The 10,827-nt window shown below is 36.0% G+C and overlaps 1 protein-coding gene across 1 annotated transcript; it reads left to right on the forward strand.

The window, feature by feature from the left end:
* Nucleotides 1-2,357: 2,357 nt before the first annotated feature.
* Nucleotides 2,358-9,683, forward strand: Yae1 (YAE1 maturation factor of ABCE1). The gene is made up of 3 exons (XM_026387617.2): nucleotides 2,358-2,544; nucleotides 4,080-4,201; nucleotides 5,913-9,683. The coding sequence occupies exons 1-3, from the start codon at nucleotides 2,416-2,418 to the stop codon at nucleotides 6,340-6,342; spliced, it is 681 nt and encodes a 226-aa protein (XP_026243402.1). The 5' UTR covers nucleotides 2,358-2,415; the 3' UTR covers nucleotides 6,343-9,683.
* Nucleotides 9,684-10,827: the final 1,144 nt, after the last annotated feature.

A 10,827-nucleotide genomic window follows, 5' to 3' on the forward strand; every position in this document is an offset into this window, starting at 1 on the left:
AAATGAGTATGAGGAAATGTCTAGGATAATGGAAATTTTCTGTATCTTGATTGGGTGGCGGTTGTACAGGAATATACATTTGCCAAAACTCATAAAACTGTACACTGAAAATGTCTACCTGTTACTACCTGAATTTTTTTATATTTATTTTTTAGTTTTAGGTGGACACAATATCCTTATTTTATTTTTATGTGGTGTTGAGGATCGAACCCAGTGCCTCATGCATGCCAGGTGGGTGCGCTACCACTTGAGCCACATCCCCACCCACTAGCAGATTTTTAATGTGTGTTTCTGACATTTATAAATACTATACCAAATACATACTAAATTCTAAATAGATATGTAAATAAATACCTTATTTTTTGGCATGACAAAAGGAATACTTATTTATCTCTAGATAATATAAATGAAAAAAGAAAGGGAGTATTGTCTGTTTTTCTGATATCCAAAAACCTTATCAAATTCCCTTATTCTGTTGTTTTTAACTGAAGTTCTTAGCATTTCTTAGGCATACAATGATATAAACAGCAAAAGAAATAACTTCATCACTCATTATCCAACATTTATACAGATTACTTTGTTTACCTCTCTTATTGCATTCATTGGTCTCCAAAAGAACATTAAATAATAATAATGATCATCAGATGCCCTCTATTTTCTACACATTAGAGGAAATGTCTTAATATCTGATTGTTCCATCTCCAATTTTTCTATGGTAATTAATCTCTTCAGGTTTTCTACTTTACAGATCAATATTTTTAAGGAATCACTCACATCTCCTAGATTTTCAACTGTAATATTCTTGAGTTTTAATTAGTAATTTATAATATTTTAATATTCTTTTCCATCGATGGTTACCTCCCTTCTAATTCCTATCTTGTACAATTTGTTTTGTTTCGTTTTAATCAGAGACATGGTGTTTTCAAAGAACCAGCTTTGGGGTTTATTTATACAAGTTTGTATTTTATTCATTTCAATTGTCATATTTATTGCTTTCATTGTTTCTAATTAACGTATGTCTATATCTTTACATAGTTTATATTATATATACATATTTTATATTTGGTATATATTTATGTATTTATATTGTGGGTTACAAAATTCTTTTTGAGGATTTACAATTGTGACCTTGAAAGTTGGGGTGGAACATGCATGCACAAGGTCTCCTGGATTCAATCCTCAGCAAAAAAATAAAAGTAAAATTGTACCTGCACCAACCACCCACTTCCTTACACACTTTGTTACCCTTTGCTTGTTTAAAATTCTTTTTGTACCATTTATCATTTATGATCTTCAAACAACCTACATGAGTTACTTATATATTGCTTATTGTTTAGCCTCTGTTAATTACACACTATACAAAGTTCACAAGGGCTAGAAATTTTTACCTGTATTATTCACTCATGTATCTTAAAAGCCTTAAATTGTGCCTGACACAAAATAGGTACTGAAGAAAATATATCAGATGAATAAACCATTACTATCACGTAATTCATTTTATTCACGCAAAGGGCAAAGCAGGCATACCAGTAGATACCCATTCATTCACCAACATCTGGGTCATCGTCTAGTATGTTTGAGAACCTGCTGGCGCTTAAGTGTATATTAACAAGCCCCTACCCTCAGGGAGCCAACAGTCTACATTAATACATGAATATATGAGCAGGAATGGGAGGCAGGGACAGATGCTGTGGAAAAAATGTATTGGTTGTACAAATATACTCTTAATATTTCTTACTGATCTCAAATCAGGCGCCGAATCAACTTTCTGACCTATTGTTTTGGTTACTCTCCTAACAGTTAAAAGATGTGTGTGGGAGGGGTCGAGCTGGAGTTGTGGTTCAGCGGTACAGCACTCGCCTAGCACGTGCAAGGCGCTGAGTTTGATCCTCAGCATCACATAAAAATAAATAAATAAAAGTATTGTATCCAATTATTGAAACAACTAAAAAATTTAAAAAAAAAAAAAGATATCGGGTGGTCAAATCCCTCAAAATACCGAGGGAAATTCTAGAAGACAGTGGCTGGACAATAGTCGACCATCACCTTAATCACTAGGAATGGTTTCACGCACGCGCGGGTCTGCAAAACCCCTACAAGCGTGGAGGCTGTTATGGGAACATAAAGTGTTACACCGAGGGTCTCGGCTGCCTTCCGCGGAGATCAAGGCCGCCTAGGCCGGTGAGGGAGGAATGGGACTCGCCCACAACTAACAGGGGTCAACCGAAGGAGTCCCAAAACACTGGGAACCACCAGATGCCGAAGCAGCCCAAGCACACGAGCGAAGTGCAGACACAGCCCAGGGTCCGCGCGCAGCCGCCTCCGAGCCAGGCCCGCCCACTTCGCCCCGCCCCTCGCACCGGAAGAACGTGCCTGCGCTTCCGGAGGTCTGCGACCCTTGCCGTTGCCTCGGTGATGTCGTGGGTTCAAGCTGCGTCCTCCACTCCGAGCGCTGCTGACGAAGAGGACGTGTTTGACGAGGAAGCGGACGAGTCGCTCCTGGTGCAGCGAGAATGGCGGAATCACATGCAGAGACGAATCAAAGTAAACCTGAGTGGAGGCCGTGGGCACACCCTAGGGTCCCTGGTTGCGGGAGGAATGTGCGGAGTTAGGAAGAAGCTCTGTCCAGCGTGTTCCCAGCTTGGCCTGCTGCCCTCGTTATGGCTTGATTGCCAGTCTGGCCCGCGTCCTGCTAGGATTTCCCAGCGGGTTCCTTGAAAGCGTGTGAAACAACGCATTATCGCCTGACTTATTTTACTCACGCAAAGGGCAAAGCAGGAATAGAGGACCCGTTCATTCACCAATATCTAGTTCAACATCTAGAGCTGGGGGTGTCGCTCAGTTGGTAGAGTGCTTGCCTCACATGCATGCATAAGATTCGAAGTTCAATCCCCGGCGGCACACAAAAAAAGATAACATCTAGTATGTGTCTGAACCAGCTGGTGGTTGAGTGTGTACATTAACAAGTCCCTACCTTCCACTCCAACAGCCTACAGTTAGGGCATTCAAGCAGGAATGGAAGGCAGGGAAGATTACTGGGCGGTCTTTGTGAACCTGAGGGCTGCGTTACAAGCTGGGACCTACTTTAAAACTATCCAGACTTGGAAGAGTTTGCACTTTGATGAGGATCTCAAGGAAAGGGGTGGGGGAGTAATGGACACTGACTATACTAATTATGGCTATCAAGGACACAGTGTGCTTGAATGGGTGGGGACCACAAAGGCATATGGAAAAGATTGAGCTTAAGAAGCGGAAAGTAGGGGAAAGCTGGTATGAAACACTGGTGGTTAGGTAAGGCAATATTAAAAGTTGGTTTCTTTTTTATTTGGTAAATACAAAGTGTTCTTTCTTTGACTTATTATTCATTGAGAACAAGCTTAATTTTCAGGTAAAGCACTCAGAACTTAATTCTGGATAAGAACTAAATGATAAGATTTGCATCCACATAATATTTTTGCCAGTCTTATTATGCCCTTAGAGCTGTAGTTAGGAATTTTCCCTAATTTAATGTTTCAGTAAAATATTATTTAACTTGGCCCAACAGCCATATTGTCCCTTTCAGAAATGCTTTATTTGAGACTGGTGCTAGTCCAGTAAATACTGAGTGCTGTGACACCCTTGAGAGATGCAAGACAAAATCTCTATCCACAGAAAATTTGCATTTTAGTCAAAGTTAGTAATCAAGTAAAATTCTAAAGCCAAATTTCCCATTTTCTTTTTCTAAAAGTTTACTTTTTTGCTACTTTACTGGCCTCCTTATCCACCTATACCATTCCAGTTCATTGCCAAGGGGCCAGACATAATTTTCCATGTTTCTTTTCTGTGAAGACATTGTTTAAAATTGTGTAAGAATCAAGTGTTTAAAATTTGCTTATTAAATCTAGACTTCAAAAGTGGGATGCCATTATATGTCCAATGGCATAGTAAAGGCCTATTTCACAGTTTTCTAAATTAGTACTATGCCTTTCTAGAAAAGCCTGCATATGGTTCACTTGGTGTTAATTACAATCACAATTCTTTATTTTTGCCTGCATATGGTTCACTTGGTGTTAATTACAATCACAATTCTTTATTTTTAGGAAGGTTATAGAGATGGACTAGATGCTGGCAAAGCAGTTACTCTCCAACAGGGCTTCAATCAAGGTTATAAGGAAGGTGCAGAAGTCATTATAAACTATGGACAACTCAGAGGAACGTTGAGGTAATTTTAAATTATAATGTCATTACTACTGGTGAATTTTTATGAAAGTAATATAAAAAAGTAAAAATAAAGTATTTAAACTAAAGTGCTTTCCCTGGTATTGAATGCACAAAATTGAATTACACTGCCTTCAAAAAGTGAAAATTAGCTGGACTAACTGGTGTGCACCTATAATCTCAGCAACTCAGGAGGCTGAGCCAGGAGGATCACAATTTCAAGGCCAGCCTCAGCACTTTAGCAAGGTCCTAAGCAACATAGCAAGACCCTGTGTCAAAAATTTTTTAATTTTTAAGAAGAGCTGGGGATATAGCTCAATGGTAAAGCACCCCAGGGTTCATTCTCCAGTACAAAAAAAAAAGCAAACAAAAAGTAAAAATCATTATTAGTTCATTCACTTGAATATGTAAACCAGAAGTTATCCATTTTTGCAAACAAATGGTAGGAAAATATATATACTTTTGCTACCCAAACTACCATCAATCTCTAATTAAAAGAAGTTAAGATTTTGAATAAAGCTTTTAGTGTTTGTACATATGGCAGAGCACAATATGATAGACCTCTAGACCAGAAGTACATAATGAAAATTATAGTAATTGAAAAATTATTCCATTTGTTTTTGTCCTGAGCACTGAGTACCTGTCAGGATTTTATAGCAATAATGGCATATAACAAAGCCAAGTGGTCAGATGACACATGGAGCTAAGAACATGACAGACCGGTTTATCCTCTTTGATGCTTTATACATTTTAAACTCTCTTCTGTAGAGAAAGGCATAAAATATTTCAAAGAATCTAATTTTATAACAGGATAGAAGATGAAAGAAATCAAAACAAAAAATTATTGTGTTCATAATTTTAGAATATAATAGGATAGAAGATGAAAGAAAGATCAAAACAAAATTATCAAGTTCATAGTCTTAGAAAATTTAACTGGATTTATAGTTTACTACTATAGGAAAATGATTAATTGTTCATCTTCACATCATCAAGTTAAATTAATCTTTTATATGCTTAGAAAACTTACTGCTAAATCTTTTATGTCTGTTGATTCCATTATTAAAACATTACTTTTCAGCTGGGGATGTAGCTGAGCATTAGAGTGCTTAGCATGCTCAAGGCCCTGGGTTCAATCCCCAGCACCAAAACAAAAAACAAACAAAATAATTACTTTTCATAATAACCACTGTGTTATTTCTGAAATGTAAAATAATAAAACAATATTGTCCATATTAGAAAAGTAAAACATATGTTAAATCTGTTAGGACTAGAATTCTTACCTTTTTCAAGGTAATTGTTCGTAGCTCCTTAGATGATTCTAATGGGTGGCCAAGATTAAGAATCACTAGTTCAGGAACTGTTTGATGTCCTTAAAGGAGAAACTTGTTTTACTGATCTTTCTCCAGGTTGTGTACCTCTGTAGAAGTTATAGTTATTAGGGAAAGTCTAAAATGTGAAAAGTAGTTATAGAGCTGTGAAAGAGGAAATATGGATTATAAATACATGATTAAGTCTAATTTGTATTAAAAAATAATGTCCTTATTTTTAATCCTATTTTACCATTATTAACTTCTGCTTTTGACTGACATTATTATCATTAATACATTTTGCATGATGTTATCTGAAAGAGATTTGTAGGGCTTAGCCTCAAACATTCTAAAAGCCTATGACTTTAATTTTTTACCTTTTTAATTCTTGTTTGTATTTTCATTCAGTGCTTTGCTCTCCTGGTGTCACCTTCATGATAATAGTTCAACTTTGATCAGTGAAATAAATAGTCTTCTGGATGCAGTTGGCCAATGTGAAGAGTATGTGCTCAAACATCTGAAATCAATCACTTCACAGCCTCATGTTGTAGATTTATTGGATTCCATTGAGGACATGGACCTTTGTCATGTAGTTCCAGACGAGAAAAAGATTGATGAAACTAAAGATGAAAGACTCTGTGAAAATAATGCTGAGTTTAACAAAAACTGTGGCAAGAGTCCTAGTGGGAAAGATTGTTCATATTTAGAACGTTGTACAACACAAGAGCATTCACATTCTGAAAACCCAAACCTTGCTTGGATTTTAGAACAGACAGCCAGTTTAGTTAAACAGTTGGGAATATCAATAGATGTTTTGCAGCACCTCAAACAACTATAAAAATTATGTTCCCTTTTCTAAGGAATGTCTCAGAGCATTTTGTTTCCTAATAGGGTAACCAGAATTAATACCATTTCTGCTCTGAACACTTCAGATGTTATCCTTCATGGAAGTTTGCAATGACTTCAACATTAACACTATTATACTATAAGCTTTTTCTGTGTCACTGGTAATTCTTTTGTAGTTTAAGAAATGCTCAGAAATTCCAGTTGTCATCATTTTCAAATATCTCATCAAAATTGAACATTTTTAGACTCATTAACAAAAGCTAACAAGAATCAAACCTAACACTACTTTCTACTTTCATCACAATCAGGGGATTCAAGACCTCATCACCAACTAATCAGACCTAAGTTACCAAAAGTAACCTGATGGCTAACATTATAGACACAGAAATAAATATATGTATAGATATACAGGTTTATATTGAAAGCAGTCTTAATATTGTTGATTAAACAATTAAAAGTAAAATATCAAAATTCACTTTAGTTACATATTGATTAAAAATTAGAGGGTTGGGGATGTAGCTCACTTGGTAGAATGCTTGCCCAAGCACATGCACAAGACCCTGGGTTCAATCCCCAGCACCACCAAAATAATAATAAGGACATTCCATAAAGAATACAGAAAATCCATTTCATTCTCAAGTACCTAGTTTTTCCAAATAGTAAAGAGTTATTAGTGTTACTTAATATTCCAGATTATTCTAAATGGCTGTTTTGCTTAAAATTCACATAAGAAACAACTGGCTTCTGTATTACCTTAAAGTGAATTTTTTATTCTAGCATAAATTAAAGATTCGAATATTTACTTGAGGATCTAAGCATGTACTAAACTTGGAAAATAATTTTTCGTCACTTTTTTCCACCTGAAATACAAATTTATATGAGGTAGCCAACTTGAGAGGCACCCTGGTAATTGTCCTTCATTGGTAGCCTTAGCTGCTATTTCATCAGTATTTTTATGTACCATACATGCTAAAAGACATATCACTATAGTGAGAGAATCTGCTAAAATGTCTTCAAGGGACAAAGAAAATGTACTATGATCTTAGAGCCTTCTTCAGAGTTCACAGAACTTTGAAAAATTGATGCAACAAATTTTGAAATAAGAATACACTGGGGTTGTGGCTCAGCAGTACAGCACTCTCCTGGCATGGGTGGGGCACTGGGTTAGATCCTCAGCACCACATAAAAATGAAGGTATTGTGTTCACCTACAACTAAAAATATATTTTTTAAAAAAGAATGCCATAGAGTTTCAGATTTTATAAAAACCTGCTGAAGCTATCAAAGTGACATTTGGTACCTGGTTTTAAAAAATGTGCCCATATCCAGATATGAACACCATTTTAGAGATTTACTAATTCATCTTATTATATATTATTCCATATTTTTAGATGCAACCAAAATCTAAAATCCACAACAGAATATTAAAAGCAATCTCAAGTCTTGTTTTTGTTCTGTCCTGCATATTACTTGTGAAATATCCATCTCTAGTGATATTATCGCAAGAAGGTCACACTGAGTAAAAACTTAATGCTGTTATTGAGATTTTATCTGGGCTTCCCCAATAAGATTCCCAAAAGATAATATCCCTTGTCACCATTGATTACATAGAGCCTGTTTGTAGAAATGTTTATAGAAAATGAAGTCAAAAGAATTCACTGAGTTGATGATAAGCCTCTGTACTAGAACCAACAAGAGCAAAGGAAGTCCTGCTTCACTTTTGATTTTTTTTTTCTTTTGCCTTGGTTTATATGTTTGTAGGCATGCCAGGTCTTCCCATGAGAAGACTATAGATGAATATAATTGGAAAGGCAAGATTGCCCCAGAACCAGCACAGCTAGAGTGTCAAGGCCAAGGACCCGGACATTAGGCTGAGTAATATGTTTTTTAGAAGCAGAAATTGCATCTATAGTAAGTTATTTCTAGGTGTTGACATATCTGGGTATATTTTTTAACAAATCGGGGAGCTCCATTTTCTGACATTTCAATTGCTGGAACTGCTGAGGACATAAAATTTTTTATGATATGTGAACAGGAACTAAGCAACTGGATTCACCTACTTGCATCTTAATCTCATTTACAATCACATCACTTCATGGAATGCATTCTGAGAAACATCATCGGGTGATTTTATTGTGTGAACATTTGAATGTGCTTCAACTAAGATGGTTATGATGTCACTAGGTGATGTAATTTTATAGGACCACCATTGTTTCTCTGTGACCCATTGTTAGCCACAATGTTGCTAAACTGCACAAGAATCTGTTATCACCATTCAAATGTTTACTTCCTATTCATGCTTCCATTTTAAATTGCTTTTTGCTAAGGATGCTGATAGCTAAAGTCACACATCTGCCCATTACTGGCTTGTTCTCGGTCCTACCACTTGTCTCTCCAACAATGGACACAACCAACGAACCTTACAATCCCTTCTGCTTGTATTCCGCAGCAGTAGTTTTTCTTTTTGTTCTAGGTGTTACTATTACCTATCATTTGCTAACTCTCCCCTTTTCTGTCTGCCCCTTAACTGTGAGGATTCCCCGGAGTTTCATTCTTGGATCTTTTTTTGTTTTTACACTCTTAAGCAGAGAACCTCACTTCCTCCTATGGTTTCAATTACACTGAATATCCCAAAGCTAATATTTCAACCCCATCCTTCTCCCAAGCTCCAGACATAAATTTGCAACTGCCCATTTCTTATGCCTATTTCAGTGGCTTAGCATAAACAGCATTTCTAAACAGATTTCCTATTCCCTTTTCCTCTCATTTCCATCCCAATTTATTTTGTGTGCCTGTGCATGTATGTGTGTGAAACTGGAGATTGAACCCAGAACTAGGCAAGTGCTCTACCACTGAGCAACATTCCCAGACCTTTACTTTGCCTTTTGTATTTTCAATCTATTAACATCATCTCTGTTCACACAAAGCTAGAAATCTTTGTCTTTCTCTGCCTTTCCTTTCCACCACACCCTACTTAATTGTCAATTGGATATTTTTACGTCTTCAGAACATTTTGAATCTGACCTTTCATTTGAATCATCAGATTTTAAATTAAGTTTTTGCCTCATTACTGTTAGTACTTCCAATTTAGGTCATTTCTTTTTTCTTTTCCTTATCACTATTATCTTCCTGAAACAGTTTATTTCCCTGATTTAAAACCTCAATTTAGGACTGGGGTTGTAGCTCAGTGGTAGAGTGCTTGCCTGGCACATGTGAGACACTGGGTTTGATCCTCAGTGCCACATATAAATAAAGAAAATGAAAGCATTGTGTCCATCTACAACTGAAAATAACATTAAAAAAACTGACTTATTTCTCTTTTTTTCTACTAAGTAAATTATAAACATGAATTCAGTTCTGAGCCCAAGCAGCATTGTGAGTCTTATTTCTCTTTCTGCCTGCTTCTACCCCACCATGCACTCCACACTTATTATACAATACTACAGTTCTTTTGAAACATAATAGAGCTACTCCCAACCTCCAGTTTTACTCATTGCTGACTCTTCTGCTGAGAATACTTCATTCTCCATCCTTCTTTCCCAGAAAGTGCTTATTTATCCTTCAATGCTAGCTTAAATTTCAACTTAATCAAAGAGTTAGTTTATTTCCCCAATATACCCTCTGTATCACTTTGAGTATCTCCTAACTTCAGAATTCTCCAAGAAGGGGTAACATCGACAGCACTTAGCATCATATCCTATAACAGATGCATAGGTAATATTCGATGAATCGAGGAAAAAAAAATGAGTCTACTAGGCAAAATGACAATATAACAAGAAATATAGGATTCCAAAATACATCATACATCCTTTTGTTTTTAGAAGACAAAACAAACCTTTATGTTTGCCTTATTTTAAAAAAAAAAGTCCATTGTTCCTCCTCATTTTTTATATTAATCATAAAAATCCATGTATCCAGATTGTATTATACCAGGCTAAATACTAACATTAAGACAATAGCACTTATCAGTCATTAAAAACTATACTTCTGAGTTGGGCACAGTGGGTGCATGCCTATAATCCTGACAAGTTGGGAGTCTGAGGCAAGAATCATAAGTTTGAGGCCAGCTTCAACAACTTAACAAAACTGTCTAAACATCTTTTAAAGGCCTAGGAATGTAGCTAAGTTCAATCCCCAGTACTGCTAAAAGAAAAAAATTATACTGCAATATAATGTAAAGGCCTAAAACACATAAAATTATATTTTAGTAAGTCTCACCCATTAAGAAAGTACAGAAAGAAACTACACAAAAGAAAAACCTGGATGAAAACAGTTTAATAAATTATTCGTTTCTAGCAGGATGCCTGGTGCATAGTTTTAATGATGCTAAGAAGGAGCTGAAACAAGAGGAGGAAATAGGGCAAGTAATAGCTAACAGTGCTTACTGTATACAGGCACTGTTCTAAAAACTTTACATATTTAATTTGTTTATTCTCATAACAACCCTATGCCACAGAACTATTATTATCCCATTCTAT

This window comes from Urocitellus parryii, chromosome 3 (genome assembly GCF_045843805.1).
Source record: "Urocitellus parryii isolate mUroPar1 chromosome 3, mUroPar1.hap1, whole genome shotgun sequence".
NCBI classification, from domain to species: Eukaryota; Metazoa; Chordata; class Mammalia; order Rodentia; family Sciuridae; genus Urocitellus; species Urocitellus parryii.